The following is a 24,974-nucleotide window of genomic DNA, read 5'->3' as shown; positions in this document are numbered from 1 at the left end:
TCATCTATTCATAACACATTGTAACAAAACTGTACAGGTTACTTATAATACTTCAAAGCAAATGATAGAATATTTAATAAGATCGTTAGAGTAATATTGACTCTTTTGTGCATCTCATAGGTATTGAAATTAATATTTTTCAACCTGCGATGTAGTGTAACGTCACTAATAATCTTGTAAATCAACTTTTCCGATAATGCTGTTGTTTTGACAGGACTTATTGTAGGCTTTTCTACTACTACTCCTAATAATCTTCTGCATTCCCTTTGATTCATGGGAGATTTCCGCCCAGTCCTTTTCAAATTTTTTATATTTTCGCATATGTACTTATTTTTAATTAGATTTTACACCATTTTATGTAATATTTTGCACAACTTTACTAAGTTCGTCGCCGAAATCCCACTCTTATATTAGGTACCAACCTCAGATCGAATTTTAACTGATAAATCCTTGGTTTTTACGATTTTCCAGAATAATTTCTGAAATTTTAAAATCTCTAAATTTGTGTAATTTTTGACAAAAGCTAACAACTGCACTTACTTAAAGGAAATCCTAGAATAAATGCTAATTAATATTTTGTGTAAATACTTTTGATCTAGAGATCTAAAATCTCTAAATTTGTGTAATTTTTGACAAAAGCTAACAACTGCACTTACTTAAAGGAAATCCTAGAATAAATGCTAATTAATATTTTGTGTAAATACTTTTGACGCGAAAAATATGTGTGTAAATACTTTTGACAACTAATAATCATCAGCGCAGTTGCTTATATTTTTATCAAATGAACAGTTATCTTGCTAATTCTTTTTTTGTTTGGTTCTGCATAGATGAAACTAAATAACAACAAAAAAATTTTTTGCAACTTACGTACAACAACAACAATAAAAACATGTTTTTATGCAATATGTACCAAAATATTCGTTGTGTAAATACTTTTGACTATGGCTGTATAAACAAAACTGAGAGAGACAGATAGTTACACTAGTAATCGAATAACAAATAGTTATTAATTCCAATAGCATAATTCAAATAGAAAATTCCAATATCATACACTATTTCTGTAATCGTCTTAATTAAACGAAATGGCGGCCAATCGCACTCCACCAAAAGGTGAAAGTGAATCAAAACATGAACAATCATCACAACAAGAACGACAACAGCAACATAAAACACACACCAACAAACTCTATAAGTTACAAACAAATACAGGGTGGCAGACGAAAGTTGCATCAAAGTTAAACGCTCTATTTTGTTTATTTTTGTTAGATTCAATGAAGTAAAAATGAAAACATACGAAAAAACTTCAAATTTTCAAGTTAAATTAATTTGGTTCATTATCATTATTCAAATTTATGCCGTTTAATATTTCAAATCTGCTAATTGTAGTTTCTAGATATATACCTTGTGATCAAAAAAGAACTTTAATTTTTGAATTCCCGTGCTTATCCAATCGGCAAATTTTTTTATTTTCACGCTGGCAAAAATTTTCGTTACCAGCGTGAAAATAAAAAAAATTTACCGATTGGATAAGCGGGGGAATTCAAAAATAAACCTCTCGTTCTTTTTTGATCAGAAGGTACCTACCGTATAAATATATACCTACCGCTGCAGCTTTTCGCGAAATAATTAAAAATAGAACAGTGGTGATTTATATACATGATATAATAACACAAACAAAGAACTAGTTAGAATGAATTCGAAAATTTAGAAAAGTGTTGGATCTGGCAAAAACATATAGTCTTCAAATCAAATGGCCAACAAGGTGAACGCCATAGATGATTTTCCAATGTCACGGGATAAGATAGAACTGCAGCGTTATCTGGGGTTGACGTCATATTTCAGATGATTAGTTCCGCAGTATACCTTAAATGCGAAGCCACTGACCGAAGTGATGATCAAAAATTGCAAAATTTAAAATTATTGACGAAGCAATAACAGCATTTGAACAATTAAAAGCGACATTAACTAACATATTTCAAAAGTTTATAACACCGAAAGCATACATCCAGACCAGTACATGAGGAGGAAAACTGGACCAGCAGAACAAAATTATCACTCGTATGAATTTAAAGTACTAGCGAATTGCATTGCCTTTGCGATTACTATGAGGAAAGATGAAGTTTCGAGTAGCGGAATGGTAGCGGAATTGGCTATGTATGTACAACAATTCGATTATATGACTGAACACCGCACAGCTCTTAAAATCTGTGGCTTCCTTAATAATAGAGAGTGCTTTGCAACATAGAATCAAAGAGACGCATTAACTAGACGAATGGATTCGAACAGTTAAAAAAATAAAAATAATTAAAATCGTAGATCATCATTTTATTGCGAAAAAAAACTCAAAACATCATTGAGAAGGGTTTTTATATTAAAAACTTTAGTTCAAAAGTGAAGATTGTGGTACAAAGCTGTCTAAAATGCATTCTAACGGAAAAAAAATTTGGTAAAAAGGAATGACTCTTGAACCCTATTGATACGTTTAAAATACCGCTACATACTTTTCAAATAGATCACGTTACGCCAATAGAGAATACTAAGAAGCAATTCAACTACATCAACCGTCTCCCTAACTTGTTTTAGGGATAATTTTTTGATAGAATTTCTTGATGTTTGTAGTATTTTGTGTGTTTAATATTTAACGCAGAAAATTATATGTGTGTAATTTTTGTTTTATTTTATTTATTTTTTTTTAACTTTTTTAATTACGTCGCATATCAAAAATCAGATGTTTTTTTAAATGTTTTATTGTGATGTTATTTCTAAAAAAAATTAAGATTTAATATTATTTAACATTCAATTTAATATTATTTATTGATTTAATTGATTTAATATTAAAATAAATTTATATAATAAAATAAATAAAATGAATTATTTTGACAAGGTTTGCAATTTTATCTAATGTAGTCTCGGATTACTAATTTTGGTGGACTAATTTGATTGTTTAATGTCAACCTTTAGTATTGTTTCGCAGTATCCCTATAACAAAGAATTCCTATAATAATCGTTTTTATAAATAATAATAAACAATTATACCCAATAAAGGTAAAATTATATACAACTCTGACTGAATTTGATTGTTATATAAAATTTTTATAATCCTTATAAAAAACAAGACTGTGTCTAACTTTTAAACTCCACAGTTTATGATTCATGATTTTATGTTTAAAAAGTCATTAGCACAAAATTCATATTCAAGTAAGATATTATAAAAAGTTATTATATGTTAATAAAATACAATCTTAAAAATATTAATCTATATATATTTCATATTTTCAGCAAAACAAACGTATAATAAAAATGACAAATATTTACCGATACATGTTACCACTATTGTTAATAATTCTCTGTAATTAAGAAGACAAGTTTTTATGTGTTTCTTTCCTGGTTATTTTGTATAATTTTTTTGTATTAACACGCTTTTATAATACACTTATAGAACTAAGCACATCACTTTTTAAACAATATTTGATTTTATTTTATAATTCAAACTGCATATGATTAGAAAGCAAGAAAGTTAATTATTGCTCAAATAAAAATTTAAGAACGGCACTGTTCTTTAGGTGTTAAGTACATATTACCAATGTTTTTAATAACTTTTTGTTTTGAGGCGTTAGTTATACATTTATGCATAATACTGCAGATTGAAGTTCTAATTAACAACTAATTAAAAAAAAATATAATATATGTATATAAATACTAAGATTAAACTTTGGGTACTTTAGGTATATATATATATATATATATATATAATACATAAAAAGTAAAACCAAAGAGTATATATACATAGAGTGTACATTACTTAAAAAATCTTAAAAATGAAGTGATGGCAATTTCACAAAAATCGGTCGCAGAAATCGGGGAAATAGTATTTGAGTTATTTTTGTGTCACATGGACTCGTTGTGATTCAATTTTTAATTTTTCAGCTTTAACATGCGGGAGAGTTTGGAGTGTTTAAGCATTTCATACTTAATAAGTTTTAAAGAAATTTGTATTGCTTTTCTGCGCTCTGAGCTACAGTTGTTGGTATTTTTATGTAGAAAGGTGCATTTAACAATTGAGAAATCAAAAACAGCAACTAATGAAAATATCAAAGCAAGAAATGTCTGCAAAAATACCAAAAAACTTATTTTTTGTTTACAATCCATTTTTTTTCTTCATTATAGAATTTTCTGTAAAACCGAAAATTTTATTTTCAAGTTTAACTGAAACACATTTGTATAGAAGTAAACAGCACAGTATATTTTGTAAATTATTGTATGTTATTCGCAATTTTATGAAATTTTGGCGAAGTTGAGATTTCGTACAATTTTGGCGAAATTTGAACCCTTATGATTTTATATCTACTAATTGAAAAATTATTATTTTTAATATTTTTTACAGCTTAGGATATTGTTACCATTTTTAAATAAAAACATGTTTAAATTTTATTAACAGTTAAAATTAAAAGTGAAAATTTGCAAAAATCCCCCGTGTTTTTACGACTTTTTTCACTACAATCTGCGATACCCAAAAAATGTATACAAGTTTTCCATAAAATTTTTTCCACTAATAGCCAAATGTTAAAGGTTCACAAAAATTTGCTGTTCCCAGTCTATATTTTGTATATATTTCAGATCTCAGAAATTACTGAATAATTATGCAAAATATGAGCTTCAGTAAACTTCATAAAGTTTAACAAAAAATTCAATAAGTAATAATATAAGGACAGTTATTATATTATAAATATTGGTTACGATGACGACTATGATAATATAAGTGCAAACTACCTATTCTTATTGCGCTATGGACCACCCCGTTAATCCTTCTTTTATTGCGGTTTTGTTTTTAATTTTAATAGTTTATTGTTTTTTATTATTAACTTATTTTATTGCTTATTATTTATTGTAAAGGTTTTTAAAAAACAACATATATAGGTAAAAAATTGCGCCATATATATATGGTGACTTATGATTTATAAATTCAGTTAATAATATCTTATCCCAGTAGAAAACGGATCGATCCGTCATCGAAGACGTCTTCAAGACATGGATACATACATGAAGACCGATCGATCCAAATGTATGACGGTCTTCGAAGACACTTTCATACAAATTAGCCAAATGTCTTCAATGAATTTTTGCGTACATGTCTCGAAGACCGTCTCGAAGACCATGTCTTGCATAACGGACGCATTCGACAGAAAGTTGTGCGCTCTTAGTGCAGTACTCATATAATTTTTTCACCCTTTTTTTATTTCTACTCTTTTATTGCGCTCTTTAAATTTTAAATGAATTTCAATTTTCTCTTTAAATAAGTAGAAAGAAATTGTTGTATTTTGTACTTTTATTTATTTTATATAATAATTTCTTAAATTACATTCAAAATTAAAAGTTTTAAAAATAAATTATAAATTTTATTATAAATTATTATAAATTTTATTAAGATATTAATAATAAACTAGTAAAAACTAGTAAACATAATGAAAATTAATTTAAATAATTAACTTAATATAACTTAGCATATCTAAAATTAACTAAAACTAATATAAAAGAATTTATAGCATTTCGCTATCATCAATTGTTGAAGTTTTATATGCTTTCAAAAGCGTTGAAGAGGATTTTGGTACAATTAAACCTTCTGATCTTAAGAGTTCTAAAATATCATTACTACAACGCCTGTTAATCCTGTGTTTTTTTATTTTCAACATCCTTTGTTTCGTTTCTTAAACAAATTTCACTGGAATTATTGTCTTCAATATTAATATCAATATATTTTCCAGGAACTAAGTCACTATTTAATTTGTTTTGATTTAATTTCTTTTTTTTTTAATATTTCATAGTTTAATGATTTTGTTTCTTTATTTATTTTGTTTTTTTTAATATTTATTTTACAAATGTTTATTCACTACACTTCAAAATTATTGCGTCACTTCATTTATAAAACATAGCGTCATCTGAGGCAAAATTCAAATACGTTGCTATGAACACTAAAAATGAGAGAGAAAGCAAAGAAAGAGTATTTACATTCATGTTTTGAGCAATTGTTTTGCAAATTTGCTTGAAAATGCGGACGCGGTATCAAAGACCGTCTTGAAGACAATGTCTTCGAAGACCACTTTTTCTACTGGGATACATACGCTAAGAAAGTCAAAAAACGTCGGCAATAGCAATTTAAATATTAAAAGTGTTTTAATTTAATAAACTTGTGAAGCCTTATTCAAATTTATAAATTGTGAGTTATTGCCTATTTACACTATCATGAACATGAACTTGGAAGAGAGTTTGATGTGAGTTCACGCAATGAAATTTGCTGCGTTTCTTCAGCTTGACACGCATACATATGCAATGTTATTTTTATGCCCAGTAGAAAACGAATCGATCCGTCATCGAAGACGCCCAGTAGAAAACGGATCGATCCGTCATCGAAGACGTCTTCAAGACATGGATACATACATGAAGACCGATCGATCCAAATGTATGACGGTCTTCGAAGACACTTTCATACAAATTAGCCAAATGTCTTCAATAAATTTTTGTGTACATGTCTCGACGACCGTCTCGAAGACCATGTCTTGCATAACGGACGCATTCGACAGAAAGTTGTGCGCTCTTAGTGCAGTGCTCATATAATTTTTTCAACCTTTTTTTATTTCTACTCTTTTATTGCGCTCTTTAAATTTTAAATGAATTTCAATTTTCTCTTTAAATAAGTAGAAAGAAATTGTTGTATTTTGTACTTTTATTTATTTTATATAATAATTTCTTAAATTACATTCAAAATTAAAAGTTTTAAAAATAAATTATAAATTTTATTATAAATTATTATAAATTTTATTAAGATATTAATAATAAACTAGTAAAAACTAGTAAACATAATGAAAATTAATTTAAATAATTAACTTAATATAACTTAGCATATCTAAAATTAACTAAAACTAATATAAAAGAATTTATAGCATTTCGCTATCATCAATTGTTGAAGTTTTATATGCTTTCAAAAGCGTTGAAGAGGATTTTGGTACAATTAAACCTTCTGATCTTAAGAGTTCTAAAATATCATTACTACAACGCCTGTTAATCCTGTGTTTTTTTATTTTCAACATCCTTTGTTTCGTTTCTTAAACAAATTTCACTGGAATTATTGTCTTCAATATTAATATCAATATATTTTCCAGGAACTAAGTCACTATTTAATTTGTTTTGATTTAATTTCTTTTTTTAATATTTCGTAGTTTAATGATTTTGTTTCTTTATTTATTTTGATTTTTTTAATATTCACACTTCACTTCAAAATTATTGCGTCACTTCATTTATAAAACATAGCGTCATCTGAGGCAAAATTCAAATACGTTGCTATGAACACTAAAAATGTGAGAGAAAGCAAAGAAAGAGTATTCATGTTTTGAGCAATTGTTTTGCAAATTTGCTTGAACATGCGGACGCGGTATTAAAGACCGTCTTGAAGACAATGTCTTCGAAGACCACTTTTTCTACTGGGATATTCTTAATTTCTGTTCTCTGCACTACTACACACAAGCATTTTATACAAATTTCACGCTCATAAGAGCGTCAAGTTCATCTCACGTTCAGGATAGTGTAAATTGGCCAATTGTGTGTATAAAATTGTCATACTGTTTTTTATAAATTAAATATAGTAAATTTTGTATAACAAATATCGCTTTAAACATGAGTGCGAAGTATTATAAGCATTATAAGGAATGCTGTATACAAAGTTGCGGCGACAATAATCGTCAAAATGAAGGTTTAAGATTATTTAAATTTCCGTCAGTTGATACTCCAATGGGACAAATGTGGAGAGAAAATTGTAATATTGACTTAGACAATTATAATAATATATTATTCATATGCAGCAAACATTTTCACTCCAGTGATATATGTAAAAAATTTTTGAAACGTAGTGCTGTTCCCATATATTTACCTGAAATAGTTTCCAACAACGATTCTTTTGACGAGCCTGTTAATTAAAGTGAAAAACCGGAAACAAACATTGAAACATGTTGCAGAAATTGTGAGAAAAACTTGAAATCAGTGGAATTTTATAAAAAACAGTTTTTTACTATTTCAAAAAAAATTGAATTGCTTACTAAAAAAAATAGGTTTCAAAGAGTGCAAGTCAATAAATACCGAAAGCAATTAAAAAAGTTTTCGTGTAACATTAAAACTGATACAGACACAAAATTAGTTTCAAGTAATACCAACACATTTTGTAATTTACTTCTGTCATCCAGACCAAAAAAATATTCTGAAAAAGTCAACACTTTAGTGCAAAATATATATTATGTTTCCGCATCGGCATACTTATTTTTAAGAAACAGATTAAATTTAAACTTACTACACCGTTGTACTATTAATCGGTGGGCGCCTTTTAAATCACTTCAACCTGGCTTCAAATATAGTGTTTTTCATTTCGTGCAAAATAAATGTCAAAATTTAAAAGAAATCGATAAAGAAAATGCTGTAATGGTTTTCGATGAAATGGTTATCAGACCAGGATTAAAATATAATGAGAAGCTAGACATAACTGATGGAGTTGAGGACAATGGATTTTTCAGATCTCCAACTATAGCAAAACATGTTTGTGTGTTTATGGTTAAAGGTCTGACCACAAACTGGTCATTTATTTTTAATTATTTTTATTCCAGCAATTGATTATCAGGTGAATGTCTTTCAAACATTATATTTGAAAATTTAAATATTTTAAATGAAATGTGTATCAAAATTCGTGCACTAATATGTGATCAAGGGTCTTCAAACAGAAAATGTTATTCCATCTTTGGTGCTGGAATCCACAATCCATACTTTCTTCATAACAATTTAAAAGTTTATTGCTTCTTTGATTTCCCTCACTTGATAAAATCCTTGCGAAATAGTTTTAGTAAGTGTGACTTTAATACTCCTGATGGTCCTGCAAGTTTGCTGTTGTGCGTAAATTGTGGGAACATGAAGAATATTCAACTACCAAGATGTGCCCAAAATTAACGAGACAACATATATTCCCTAACTCTTTTGAAAAAATGAGAGTAAAATTTGCAACACAAGTATTTAGCAAAACTGTTGTAGCTGCTATTAAAACCGTTGTAGATACATCTGGTTTTAAAAAAAGCACTATAGAAGTTGCATTGGCAACTGAACATTTCATACAAAAAATTGATCGAATATTTGATTGTATGAATAGCTGTTCTTTATATGCTGACAATTCTTTTAGGTCAGCAATCCAATTGGAAAATGAAAGTTTCAATTTTATTAAATACTTCCTAAATTATATTAAACACGTGTCTTTAGCAGATACATTAAAGAGAGTGTTTTTTTAGAAAGACTGCAACTCAGTTTACAAGCTGCTTTGTTATTAGCAGATGAGATTTTAAAGTCCTCAACTGAAATTTATTTTTTAATGACAAAGCGTTTAAATCAAGATAGGCTTGAAAATATTTTTGCAATTCTTCGTCAAAAAGGTGGCAATAACTCAAGCCTCACAGCAAATGAATTAAATAATATTTTAGCGAAAGTTATGACTTGTAAAATTATTCCGTTAAGTTATGTAGCCAATTGTGAAATAAGTGACGATAATGATAACAAGTGCCTTGATGATGTGCTTTCTTCTTCATTGATAGAACTCGATAAAAATAACTATAGGGTGTCTAGTAACTGTGTAGTAGAAGCCTACTCTGATCTAGAGTGCAATGACATCGAAAATTTCATTATATTAAATGCATTTTCCGATTCCAAGAACATAATATTGATTTATTGTCTTTAAGATACACAATAGGGTACGTAGCTAAAAAAATACTTTCAAAACTAAATTGTGAAGCTTGCAATATAAAAAAAGGGATGAAATTTTAACTGCTCCAAGTGAGCTTTTCATCTACTATAAAAATTATAATTCTCTTTCAAATTTCGGTAACCTGTTTGCGCCATCACAAAATTTTTTCAATGTTTCTTGTAAACATGTCGAGGTTTTTAAAAATGTATTCAAAAATAAACCAGATGCAATTGGCATTAAAAGTTTAATAATAGAAATGTGCAATAAATAACCCCTCAGTGGTTTAACGGGCCCTGTAATGAACATCTAATCCAGCTTCTTGATTTTTTAATTCTGCTTTTACTTCGTAAGCATTGCTTGTGGGCCTTAAAGAAGTCTAAAATCAACAAACATTTCTAAAATGTATAAGAAATATGTTAGCTCTACAATTCAAGTTAGCACTTAATATAAGATCAATTAAGACAAGTCTTATTAATAATAATGTAAAAGAACTTAGCCAGAATTTAGTCATAAAATATAGTGAATTTATATTTTTTTTGAATGTTAAGAATAAGAATATTATTAAAATAATTTGTATTATTAAATAACCAAACATTGTAAAATAGATAATTATATTCTTAGAATTAATTAAGTTAAGCAAGTGTCAAATTAGCGAATATTATATAAGTACATATTTTACATTCTTAGAATTAAATTAAATTATAATATTGCAAATATTAGTAAAATAATAAGGAACAAAACATACAAAATAGTTTTATAAACGAAATATAAACATATTTAAATATACATACAAATTAAAGAAAACGAACATAATATAAAATACATTTGCATATATATGTTTTTATATCCAAAAGAGCATATTTATAGTCAAAAGAGCGGTTAAGTGTGATAATGTGCACATATCAATGAAAATTCAGTCTCTTTGCACACATTTAGTAAAAGGACTCAAATATTGAGTAATTCCTGGGTTTTTTAAAAACCAGTAGAACAAAATTTTTGTGACTGATATTTTGTTCGACATGCACACTCTATGTGTATATACTCTTTCATACTATGCATAAATCATGTACTCATAGCATCAAAATATCAAACAAACAAAAAAAAAATATACAAGCAGAAACGAAATGCTTTCAAAAACCAATACAAAATGAAAGTGATCTAATTTTTTGGTGCAACGCTTTGCTTTGCATTTTATGCAAAAACTCTGCAATAAAATCTTTATTTGCAAAGTGCAAACTAAACTATCTTAAGTTTTTGGTGCAACGTTTTTCACTTTTACTTTGCACAAAAAAGTCACTCATAAGTTTTGCAAAGTGCAAAGTGAAAAGAGCAGTAGGGCCCCGCTACATTTGTAAGACGTTACGCAGTTTGAAGTTCCCTAAGGATTTTTAAATTTTACAGTATGTATTTTTTTAGTTGATAAGGTCCCTAAAGTTTTTTTGTTTAGAACTATATTCTGTATTATAAATTTTTTAGTTTTTTTGTTTTGAACTATATTTGAATTATAAATTCTTTAAAGTTTTGTTTTTGAACTAAGTTCTAACATTGTTTTGAAGTGTATTCGTATTTAAAAATATATTTTTAATAAATAATTTTCGACATGGTTTCAGAAGTGACTGTTTATGTTTATATTTAGTAAATATTATTTTATATTTCTTTTGTTATGATATTTGGTTACATGTGTTTACAGTTTAAGCCAACACTGCGACCAGTCATTGACCAACGAAAAGTGCAATTTTGCATTATCAGCTTTTCTTGTTGGTCAATGCACTGAAGAAAGTGTGTAATATATTGGCCTATAATTATGTCAGCACAGCGTAGGCAAATTTATTTATTTGTGAATTATGCAATAATATTTATTGTCAATTAATGCATAATTTAATATTTTTTTTATATGAAATAGTTATGTATAAATAGAGTAAATAATTTTAATAAAGTTCAGAAAAGAAACGAAATACAAACCAATTATAACTTTCATTTTTTATTTTATCGCATCGATTAGTTTGGGTTTCAAGTGCTCAAACTAATCAACACAAAAAATACAAGTATTTTGGGTTACAAGTTCTCAAACTACTTTACACACAAAAATAAGCTACCAAGCTAACACAGATTAAGGATCTGGGTTAGCACCAAGTAGCGTACAGTGACTACTAAATAGAACATATTCATGATTGCTGACGACATTTCGTCCATGACTAAAAGACAACTTCTTTGATTTATTAAAGAAACGTGGTTTCTTTTATCGTCATAAAGTAAAACGTGATCCAATCGAACGTTTGCAAAACCACGAGGAAAGTAAAAAAAATCCACCAACTACTACGTTGAAATATTTGCTGAAATGTCAGTGACAACAACATCAACAGTAACGGCAACAAATGCTGTAATTGCAAATGACGTAGCAGCATTTGAAGAGTGCAAGCAAAATTATGAGCCGAATTTCAAATTATAAAATTATGCTGTAAAAAAAATGATGCAGAATAATGTGCATTTAGAAGCACTAGAAAAATACGACGAAGAACCTAATAAAAACGTGAAAGAGTGGCTGACTGAAATGGAAAATTTTGCTAAAGTTTGTTGTTGGAATAATGTGCAAAAATTTTTGTATGGTCGATAAAATTAGCAGTGGCGGCTGAAGAGAATGTGTCGAGTTGAAATGAGTTGAAACTAATATTGGAGGCTGAGTTTGAAATGAGAAATAGCGTTAATGTTTAAAAGCAGCTGGAATGTACAAAGAAAATTTATAAATAATCCCTTTTGGAATAATTGTATAAAATGAAAAAAATAGCCTCACGAGGATATGTTAATATTTATCATTTAATTGAGTATATTATAGCTGGTATCCCAGATGAAGCATCAAATAAAACTATATTGTACCAATCGCGCAATTTAGCAGATTTAAAATTTAGTTTTATTACTTATGAAAAACTAAAGTGTGATCAGCATGAAAAAAAGAAGAAAAGTTCACAAATGAATTTTAGAAATGGTAGTGCCGTTAATAATGGTACAAATGACAATAGCTGGATAAGAAAAAGCAGAAGTTATGAATTAGAAAATGATAAGAGATGCTACAACTATGGAGCAAGAAGCCATCTTACACATGAATATCCCCACAAAGAAAAAGGATCACGTTGTTCCAAACGTAACGAATTGGGTCACATCGCTCGAAGCTGTCCAGTACACGAGTCGACCGCAAATAATAAGAAACTCCAGTTTGTGTCGCAAGAATTAAAGTTCCCGATGTCAAAGTTGATATAAAAATATGTTGTAAAAGTTTTAAAGCCTTATTGGATACAGGAAGCGATGTAAGCATTTGACAGTGGTTGAAGGAAGCATTTAGTATCCAACATTACCAAGGAGCAGGTACAGGAGTAATAGCACTCGGTAGTACTAATTGTTGTGAAGTTTAAAATAAGTACTCTTATATGTAACACTTATAAGTAACTCTTATATATATTCTATATTTTACATTATTGTATTGCACATTAAAATATAATAAATTCAGTTGTTACTCAACAGTACATGGTGTCAGCAAGAAAATGAAGAATCATTAGATGAATATATGAAATATTTGAAAAATTTAAGCAAAACTAGTAAATTTGGATCTCTGCAAGAGGAATTAATCAGAGATATATTTGTATGTGGTTTATCATCTAAATATGTATATCCATATTAAAGAAAGATTGTTGAGCGAAGGTAATATTTCTTTAAACAAGGCTATGGATATTGCAAAAGCAATAACAATGGTAAAAGAAAATTTAAGTCAACTTGACGGGGATAATAACAACACCACTAATTTTGTTGGAGCTTTACGGTATCAACATAAAAAAATACCGCAGATAAGCCGAATTATAATTACCTTCGATCAGAGTCATTGTCATATTCAAAACGTGGTAATCAACAAAGCCACAAATTTCACAAATTACTGTAGTCGTTGCGGTCAGCAGCATAGGAACCGTTGTCCAGCAGATGGTGTGATTTGTTATATCTGCCAGAAACCAAACCATTTCTCGAAAATGTGTCGCAGCAATATAAAACAACAATTATCTTCAAGCAAATATGTAAAACAAATCAATGCAGAAGAAGACATAGAAGACGACGTAGAAGATTTATTCATTGAAATTTTACATACAACAAACAATAAAAACAAATCCATACAAAACGGCAGTATAGAAAAAATAGAAACTGAACATAATAAAATTTGTGAGTGGAATATTGAGAGTATAATTAATAACAAAAAAGTTTTCTTTCAAATTGACACTGGAGCGCAGGCCAATATATTATCAATGCACACTGCAAATTATTTAAATATTGATTTTTATAATAATGTACATATTAGTAATACAAACATATTAACTTTCAGTGGCGAAAAATTGCCTATTGTCGGCAGTGTGAATTTGAAAGTGAATTTTAAAAACAAAGTATATGATTTGCAGTTTTTTATTGTAAATATGAAATGTAAAAATTGGGGTTAAGTACAGCTATATATATGAATATTGTTAAGTATATAAATGCCTTATTTGTTGATAAAATTTTGAGTATTATAAAGAAATTTTTTGTGGTTTAGGAAAATTAAAGAATAAATGTGAACTAACTATTAGGCCAGAAATCACTTCAGAAATTGATCCCCCAAGAAACATTCCTTTTGGTTCATATGATGATTTAAAAAAAGATTTAATAAGAATGGAAAGTTTAAATGTTATCATTAAAGTTAATGAGTCAACTGAATGGGTCAGTTCTATTGTGCTTGTAAAAAAACCAAACGGAAATTTACGTATATGTTTGGACCCAAGAAATTTAAACAAAGCAGTCATGAAACCACATTATCCATTTCCAAATGTAGACAATTAGTAGTTCCAATATTTTAGTTCTCTTGATGCTAATTGTGGGCTTTAGATGATTCCATTGACTAAAAATTCATCTAAGTTATGCACATTTAATACGCCTTTTGGGCGTATTACGACTACCATTTGGAATAAATGCTGCTCCTGAAATATTTCATAGCAAAATGGTCAAACTTTTTGATGATATTAATGGTCTCATTATTTATATAGACGATTTTTTAATACATTCGCCTACAATTGATGGTCATAACAAAATTTTAAAAGAAGTTTTAGACAGAGCAAAACAAATTGGTCTGAAACTTAATAAAGAAAAACCTAAATTCTGTACAAATGAAATCAAATTCGAAGGTCATATATTCAATGCAAATGGAATTATAGCCGACCCCGAAAAAATTAAATCAATTATAAATTTACGGACACCTAAAAGTGTTTCAGAATTACAACGATTTCTAGGTATGATGAATTATTTATTCTATTTGTAATCAAGTAGAATAAGTGTACGTTTTCAGCAAAAATATTGAGTTATTGGCACATAGTATTGAAAACGATTCTTTCGAAGAGAAAATGAAAGCAGTGAAGACCAAAAGACTTACATCGAGTTATAAGCATTTTAGGAATAACCGAATTTTTCCGTAAGTTTATGAAAGATTATGCAATTCTGGCAAAGTCGTTAATGGACTTAAACAGAAAAAATGTTACGTTCAAATGAGCCTCAGCTGAAGAAAATGCATTCATTGCTCTAAAAAGTCAACTCTGTGACAACACAGTTTTAAAACTTTTCAACCCCAAACTACGAACTCAACTACCACCTGATGAAAGTAAAGAGGGATATGGCGCTATACTGATACAAAAACATAATTTAAATTATTACCCGATTATTTAAACTATAAAACCAAAGCTGCCGAAAAAAAACTACTGTAGCTACGACCTTGAAGTTTTGGTAATAATTAAAGCGTTGAAAAGGCTTCCATTTTATTTTATTTGGGTAAAGATTTGAAGTATTTTCAGATTGCAAGGCGTTTCAGTTAACAATGGTAAAGAAAACACTGAACAGTAGAGTTGCTGGGTGGGCTATGCAGATATCAGACTTTGATTGTAGAGTATGTCATCGATCTGGCAATGCAATGCGGTTGATACATTAAGCAGATATCTAACAGATTAGAAGGCAGCATTATATATGCGGTTATAATAGCGCAATTAACAGATGAGTCATGTCAAATTATCAGATGTTTGCTGAAGAATGAACCATATAAGAATTTTCAACTATGTGATATATAAATTTAATGAAGGCAGACACTTGCAAGTGGAACCAAAATCAACGAATAAAGAAATAATTCAGAAACTACATGAGAAGGGACATTGGAGCGTACATATGTAAAATAATAGCTGTATTAAATCAAGAGTACTACATTCCGAAAGCAAAAAAGTATGTTGCAAGTATAATCGCAAACTGTGTCGCTTCTAAAAAAAACAGAAAGAAGAAAGGATTTCTTAGTGCAATAGATAAGACTGATATGCCGTTACACACCCTTTATCTTGATCATTTAGGACCGTTGCCGTCAACTACAAAATGCCTTTGCAAAATTTGTTTGAACATTTCCAGTTAAGTCTACTAGGTAATTACTAAGCTGATATTATCAAATGAAACGTTCGGTAATCCACGACGTATGATAACCGATAAAGGAAGTACATTTACGTCTAACGCATTTAAGGATTACTGCGCTTCTAATCATGTTCATCACCATACTGTGGCAACAGGAGTTCCAAGAGAAACTGGTACATTCATGTAAGTAAGTTGTAAAAAATAATTAATTCCACGTTGACTAGAAGTACAAAGAGAACACTTTTTGAGCTGGTGTTTGGTTTTAAAGTGTTCACACCAGAGGACTTAGACTTAAACAATCAAACAAATTAAATTTAGAATGCAAATCAAGCACTATTTAAAATTGAATTTGCACTCGTGATTTTCGAGTACTACTGAAATTTTCACTATAGAAAATATATGGGTCTTGTCTTCGAAAAACAAAACTAATTATTTGCAAACTCGTGTTATTTTACGATAATTTTTATTTAATTTTCGATATTTAGGCTTTAGTCTAAAGTCTAATCAACATATTAAACAACTCAACACGAAATTATTAATCCATCACCTGTGTATTAATATATAATACTCTTATACATCTGAGCACAGTTGTCGACGTCAATTTTAAAATTGAGCATGATGTTGGGTGATATTTAGAAAATTGCGGGCATCTTTAAGAAATAATGTTGCGTTGATATTGTTGGTGTAGAATTTCACATTGTCTAAATTCGGCTCATGAGATTTGTTAATATGCAATATGAAGCAAGCGCTGTTTTGGCTTCCACACCGACAGTGTGTTTTAGGCTGTGTTTGTGCTAGATCATTCTTGTTTTTAATTTATTTTTGGTGGTTCCAATATATACATAGTCGCATACGTTATACCCGTCATCTTTGCAGTTGATTTGGCATAATACGTTTGACACTCTCCAAGTTTTTTATAATATTTTCATCTTGAAATGTAGTGTGATCATTGTGTTCATAAGTTTTTGTGTGATATTATAATTTTGTTTATCATATATGGTTAATGCCACTATTTGGTTGAAAGTTTAGGGATATGTATTATGCCAATGTATGTCTCGGGGGAAGCTGTAACCCCTAGAGGGCGCGTCGCAGGTGGAGAATAGGGAAAGCCCATTACAGATGGTGATGGGGAATGGCAGCTGGTTTTTCAGTATCATGTATAGGCAGAGGATGAGACAACTAGTATGGTTATACAAGAATTAGCAGATACACAAGAAAGTTAGAAGTATGACGACATCTAATAGAAGAAAGAGAAGCACGCTAATGAATAGCGAAAGTAAATACATAACAGAAAAAAATGAAACACTTCACATGTGGGAAAGCTACACCCAAATTCTATTTCCGAGCAATCGATCATCCGTGATACCCGATCTAAGAGCTGATTTAAGTCCACATATAACCTTAGATAAAGTTCAAAAGCAATTGATGGTGTAAAAATAAGAAAAACGGCAGGTTCTGACTAAATACCAACAGATGTGGTGAAGTTATTCAAAGATAAAGGCAAACGAAATTTTACAAGAGTTTTAATAAAATTTATAAAACAGGTCAGATACGAAACGATTGGTTCCAATCTACGGTTATTACGATTAGATTTATTACACCAAAAACATGTGCAGATTTTAGAACAGTCAGCTTGATGAGTCATATGTTAAAGACATTCCTCCGAATTATACATAAAAGAATTTATTCAAAACTCAAGGAACAAATGAGTGGTACTCCGTTTGGTTTTCGCAAAGAACTTGGTACTAGAGAAGTCTTGTATGGAATACGAGTCCAAATAGAACGTTGCTGTGACTATAACAGAGATGTGTTCTTATGTTTTGTTGATTTCGAAAAAGCTTTTGATACTGTGGAACATGGCAAACTCATAGAAATTCTGAAGGATTACCGATATGATGAAATGGATATCCGAATAATAGCAAACTTATACTGGAAGCAGTGCGCAAATGTTTGCATTGATGGTTACTTAACGCAAGAAGTAGAAATAAACGCGAGGTTTGCCAAGGGTGCGTTCTGTAACCATTACTGTTCAATATATACTCGGAGATTTTTTTCAAAGAAACACTACACGATGCGACAGATGGAATTATGGTTAAGGGGGTACTTATAAACAATTTGAGATACGCCATGATATAGTGCTTATTGTCGATTCAATAGAGGGCTCACAGAACGTTTTAGATGCTGTTGCATTGAAGTGCAGAGAATACAGCTTAAAATAAAATTGCAGTAAAACCCAATATATAGTGGTAAGCAAACGACCTATTTCTGGAGGAAGATTGACAGTATTTGGCTCAGTCATAAAAAAAAGCAATATGTACAACTTCTAAGGATGTCAGCTTAACGAGCAATGGGCGACGAAAGATATCATGGCTGAAGAATTTAGTCAATGGTTTAATAAAAGTGAAAGATCACTTTTTCGAGAGGCTGTAGATAAAGTTAAAATCGCAATCATGTTAGCCAACGTTCAATGCCGATAAGGCACCTAGAAGAACAAGATAAGTGTTCAAAATAATTATATACAAAATATTGACACAAAACTATTTAAAGAAAAATTACAAGTTATTGTCGAGTAACATGAGCTTGTATTTAGTCATTGTTTTGATGACAAATAACTATGCGGCACATGACACCATATGTGCAAAAAACAATAAGTTGGAACTGTGTCAATACAATAAATGGTTTCAAGTGAATCTATATGTGGAACACTTTGCATTCTAAATTATTACATCAGTTACGGATAAGATAATACGAGGGCGGTGCTGCCGTCAGCTGTAATCTACCAGTGGGCAACTTTCTAATTTTGAGCAAGCTACGTCGTTCAGTAGGTATTTGATAGCAGTTCAAAGCAGACAACCTCGTGAATTTTTACGAAAATGGAAAATGTGAGTTTCGTATGCAGATTAAGTATTACTATCCCAAATCCACGAATTGGGATACGAACTGCTACCCCTTCCAGTATATTCTCCAGATTTAGCCCCCTGCAACTATTTTCTGTTTCCAAACCGAAAGAAATGGCTGGGCGGTAAGAGATTTGAGTCAAATGAAGAAGTCATTACCGAAGAAACAAACGCATATTTTCAGAGCTCTGAGAAAGCCTATTATTTGGAGGGAATAAGAAAATTAGAAAAACGCAGTACTAAATGTATCGAGCTAAAAGGTGATTATGTAGAAAAATAAAATGTTTATTTGCCGAAAAAAATTTATTTTATTCAAAAAATCACTGACTTAACAAACCGCCCTTGTATTATATAAAGTATATGTATTATATAAAGTATGGTAAAAAGATTACTAAATTAGCATAAGCACGACATATAGTATCTGTAAAATATTGTATGTTTTTCACACAGTGTATAGTATATAATTTATTGTTAATTATTTAAAACTTAATTTGTTGGAAAGCTAATTGCAATGAATCCTCATTACAAAGCTAAAACAAGTATATAGCTACCCTTAACTTGGCCATGATTTGGCGGATTTTCGGTTTTAAACGGTAGCGAGTTTAAAAATTGTTTTTGCAACCCTACAAAAATAATTAAAAATTCGTATGACTTTATCAACAGATTCATATTATGAAAACGTAAAACGTCGTGATGTTTCCTGTGCGACAAAGCTAACACAGGACATGTTTTTACGTTGTTTATATGTAGTTGTTTATCAGGATGACATAACAATATCTGGAAAAAACTTAAACCAATATAATGCTACTTTAAAATTAGTATTGAATGAATTAAAAAATTCTGCATTAAAATTAAATTTGCAAAAATGTTCATTCTTTCAAAGAAAAATTTCATACGATTTCGAGCTTGTCGAAATGTTCGAAACTCGAATATTAAGTTTAAGGTTTAGTAGTTAAGTTATATTAACCCATTAAGTACCAGGCAAGTTCAAACTTAGAATTTTATGGTCAAATTTTCGGAAAGGTGTTACGTTAAAAATATTCAATTCAAAATCAAACTTTTTTTTTGAAATGTAGTTTTCCGGAAAAGTGCAGTGTGGTCAACCACACGCTAGGACCCATAGCACATTTTTCTCTCTTCGATAATACAAACATTTTTATATGTGTTTTTTTCGCAAATATATATATGGTATTTATTATAATTACTTTTAAGTAAGTTGTAAGTTGTATAAAATACGTGTAAGTATAAAATTTTATGTTTTATACTTTTCAACTATTTATTAATCAAAAAATATATTTGAATTATTACTTATGTATTATATTATGTAAAAGGGAATAAGTTTACTTGCATCATTGTCTACGATCAATGTAATATTGTTTATTTTCATAGAAAATTTTAAAGCAATTTTCTACATGACCATTAAAATGGCACTTTTCATATATAAAAACTGTGGTTTTTGGTGTACGTACAATACAGTGGTGGCGATTTTGAGTTTTTATGGGAGCGTGCATACCGGTTACACGTGATAAATTTCCCGGAAGATAAACATTTTCTGCTGCAATGTGACTTTCCTTTTTCAAATCATCGTAAGCGGTAGCTTCTGTAATGAACATTGAGTTCTCTGATGCAAAACGAAGATTTCTGGCAATGAAATTCTTGAAGTCTAACTGAGGCATCGGTTTTCTGTTGTTAGAAGCACTGACGAATCAATGTAGTTTCCAAGCGTTTACTACAGCGCTATCTTAACACTGTATCCATAATGGCCACCATCCCTTTTTGCTTCTATTCCCGATACGATAGTTAGCAACTCCATTGTCATATAAATCAGTGCCGCCCATGTGTCAGTAGTAGCTGTTGATAACTTGAGGCTGCGGGACATCAACCTTTTCTTTGTCTCTCTGCTATAGCGTTGCACATTTACTATGGGTTCAACGGAATCATACAGTATGTTGCAATGGATACTCACAATGGCTCAATAATTCTGTTACAACAAATGCATCAATTCCAATAGTTTGTTGTATTTGTCAGTTGCACTGGAGTATGGCAGAAACTGGAAGATATACCCACTATCCAAAGAAAGGGTTCATAGCTTATAACCGAAACGTATTGGTTTTACAAGTTTCAATATGAATAGTTGCGGCTCAGGCATTTCTATAAGACCACCATAATGCTATGCATTTGATTCGTGTACAACTTCAATAGTACCTGAATACCATCTCAAAATTAGACACGCAGAATTCAAAAAAGGAGAACAAAATTTTAAAGTCGCATGTAATGTTTGTTGATACTTCATCATCGTCAGTCATTTCATTGTCCGATTCACCAGCAACATTATCAGGTGGCAAACATTATTATTCAATAGGTAGAGGAGAATCACTTGGCACTAATAAGTCATCTTCGCTCCAATTAAGAATAATATGCAATAGTTCCTGATTTCTTAGATATCTGAGGCACGACATTATAATTTTATTTACAGATAAAAATTGACGAAAGAACTTTTAGCAAGAACAAATGTCTTGTCACAAGACCGATGCCTCTTCTTACGGTTTAGGAGCGATCTTGTCACAAGACGGTAAACCTATAACCATGAATTCAAGAACTTTGAAAGGTGGAGAACTGCATCATGCAGCTAACAAAAAAGAATTATTAGCCATTGTTTGGGTTCTAAAAAATTTAAAGAATTACTTGTATGGTGTTAGCAGTTTGAATATATTTACCGACCACCAGCCGCTAACTTTCGCAGTTTCTGATAGAAATACAAATGCAAAAATCAAACGATAGAAAGCTTTTTTTATAATGCGAAGCTACATAATAAACCAGGTAAAGAGAATAACGTGGCGGACGCCTTGTCACGACAACATATCAATGCATTAGACAATAACTCGAGGTCAGAAGATGCAACTATTTATAGTGAAAATTAATTAACCTATACCATGGAAACCACCGATAAGCCAGTCAATTGCTATCGGAATCAAATAATAATTATGGAGTCTGAATACTTTTCAAAACATATCACTATGTTGTGTAGAAAAAAAACTAGACATACCATTTACTTTCGTGATAAAAATAACCTTTTCGAGGAATTATGTGATGCAGTGAATATAGATGTAGTGAACGCGGTACATTGCGAACTACCAATCGTTGCACACATACAACACAAATTAATAGAGACTCTTCCAACAACCAAATTTCTGTATGCCAAACAATTTGTCGTTGTTCTCGATCCGAATGAACAAAAAGAAATCATTGTAATCATTGAACATAATAGGGCACATAGAGCTGCGCAAGACAATGTTAAGCAGATACTCAGTGATTATTTTTTCCCAAAGATGAATAAATTAGCCAAAGAAGTACGAGCGAACGCTCGTTTAATTCAAATACGATAAAATCTATTATTTTAATATCAATATAGTAAACGCTTCATAGGTGATAAATTAACCCCTTTATGTTCAAAATAAACCGTAGAAAAGGATTTAGGAACAACAGTTCTAATAAAAGGAAAAATGATCCATAAGGACAACCTAAAAAATAAATAATCGATTAAAGATTAAATGAAATTAAATTAAATTTCGAAAAGCTCGAAATGTTCGAAACTCGAATATTAAGTTTAAGGTTTAGTAGTTAAGTTTTATTAAGTAGAACTTGTGAACGGTTGAAACAATTTCACCAATCAAAATTATATTGTAGTAGTAAATACATCACTCGCTCTCTTAGACTGGAAACAAGCAAACATAATTTGTGTTATTATTTAATATTTAGATTTTTTGTAATTATTTATTTAATATAAGATTTTCATTTTGATACACTGGCTATTTTATTATTATCGTTTATTATTAAACGAACGCGTTGTATCGATTCAGAAGCCCAAGTAAAATTGAATGAGTTTCGGTTCTTACATTGAGAGCAACGAAACCCAGAAGGGACTTTTCTAGATAAATGAGTTGATGTCCTGTTTAGTAATAAGCAGGCGATCAAAATAATATCACATAATTAGCCCGTCAATGAAATTAGGCACAGGGACAGATTTGAAAAGACACGGGTGTTAACTTCTCAATTATTATTTTCAAACGTGCTCATCTGAACCCATGTGCTTAGTTTCATTTTCCGCCTCCGTGCTCCCCTCCACAAACGAAACCCGACACTGCTACTTAATGTTAATTTCTTTTGTTTAAATTATTGAATTCCTAATTACAAATTATTAAAATTACTTGTAAAATATTATTTACAACGTTTTGAAATTCTTACACTACTAGTTACCAATTATAAGTATTCATTTAAAATTACTTATAAAATGTTATTTACAATACATTTTCATTTAGAATTAAAAATTGGAATTAAAATTAGATTATTAAATTAGTTACAATAATATTGTAATTCATTCATTCATTTCTCCTTTTCTCTCTTTATTTATTACCATTATTTATTATTAAATTTTATTTTAAGTTTGTTTAAAGCATAGCTATACGCTATATAATAAAAAATGTCATATGGGATAAGAAGTTAAAGAAGAAAAATTGATTAATGCGCTTAATTCAAAAATTTTATAATGTTATTATTATAATTATTAACATTTGACCTTATGGCAGCGGTAAGCGCTTTACTGGAAATAAGATAAAATATTGTTAAATTAATTTCTTAATTAATTGATTAAATTCATAGCTCCTAGATGGGGAATTGAACCCCTATTTCCCATGTGGTATAATTTTTATCATATATTTATTTTATTTTTTTGTTTATAGTTGGTTTATGTTTATAGTTATTTCGTTTTTTCTTTGGTAGCTCTATACGCTTAAAAAGAAATAAATAAAAATTAATTGATTACATTTCATAAAATTATTTTATTTTTTATTATATTTATAGTTGTTTTGTTTTTCTATTTACTAGGGCTATACGCTTAGACAGAATTAGTTAATAGCGCTATCCGCTCAGAGAGAATTAAGAAAAATTGATTATATTATTTTTTTTTTTACCTATCATAAATAAATGGCTCCCCAACGAGGATGCAAGCCGTAACAATGTCGAGGAAACATATTTTCTTTTTTTCAGTAATATTATTATAAACAGTGACCGAAAATCACAGATATTTCAAAAATTGTTAAGAAAAAATGCAGCAACAAAAAGTTGTCTAAACGCATATTTAAGTATATAGTTATCATTCTGACAACTTTCGTCCTTAATATTATGCATGCTTTTTATATATAAGCGTTATAAAATAAAACTCAAAAAAATAATAACTAAATTTACTTTTTATTTGATATATCAAAAACAACTCTTATATTCTGCTTTTTATTTTAAAACTCTTAAAATTCTGCTTTTCATTTTAAAACTCTTAAAATTTTGCTTTTTATTTTAAAAGATGCAAATGACTGTTATTTTTGCCTTTTAAATTTAAAAATCATGAATAATTCTTATTTTTGAAAGCAAAACACAAATCACACTGGCCTGCCAAATATTTTTAAAAACAAAAACATAAAACTCATTTTTCATACAAGATAGTTGTTTTGGTAATTTCATACAAGGTAGTTGTTTTTGTAATTTCATACAAAACCCCCTATTCTGTTAACTTGACGAATTTGTCAAATATTGACAATTATTTAAGATTTTTATCAAGCAAAAAGCTGTTTTGCAGAATTTTGGCAAATGACTGGGCCACAGATATATAAGGTAGCCAGAACTGCAAGATTGTGCTTTAATTGTTTGGGAACGGGACACATGTGAGCGATGTAATGCAACACATCATAGACTGCTACATGAATGCAATAGAAGTGGTGGAGAAAGTAATCACTCAAATACACAGCAAAAGACAACCAAGCGACTAAGAAATACGCTGTAATGTCAAACAACACATACGTTTCCAACGCCAATCAAAA

The 24,974-nt window shown here is 29.7% G+C and overlaps 1 protein-coding gene across 7 annotated transcripts in view; it reads right to left on the bottom strand.

The window, feature by feature from the left end:
* Window positions 1-24,974, bottom strand: part of LOC119668156 (sex-lethal homolog) — a 109,530-nt gene that overhangs the window by 16,111 nt on the left and 68,445 nt on the right. The window contains exon 2 of one of the 7 annotated variants that reach the window (XM_038077580.1): window positions 3,316-3,491. The exons of 4 other annotated variants lie outside the window; for them this stretch is intronic. In XM_038077580.1, the coding sequence (XP_037933508.1) occupies window positions 3,316-3,323 (8 nt within the window). In that variant the 5' untranslated portion in view covers window positions 3,324-3,491. Of the gene's footprint in view, window positions 1-3,315; window positions 3,508-24,974 lie in introns of those variants that run through there. 2 more of the 7 variants (XM_038077577.1, XM_038077576.1) reach the window with 2 other exon arrangements.

The sequence above is a fragment of the Teleopsis dalmanni genome, chromosome 1, assembly GCF_002237135.1.
Source record: "Teleopsis dalmanni isolate 2A chromosome 1, ASM223713v2, whole genome shotgun sequence".
NCBI classification, from domain to species: domain Eukaryota; kingdom Metazoa; phylum Arthropoda; class Insecta; order Diptera; family Diopsidae; genus Teleopsis; species Teleopsis dalmanni.
Note: the sequence above shows the minus strand (reverse complement) of the source record. Positions and strands in the feature narration are given on the sequence as shown.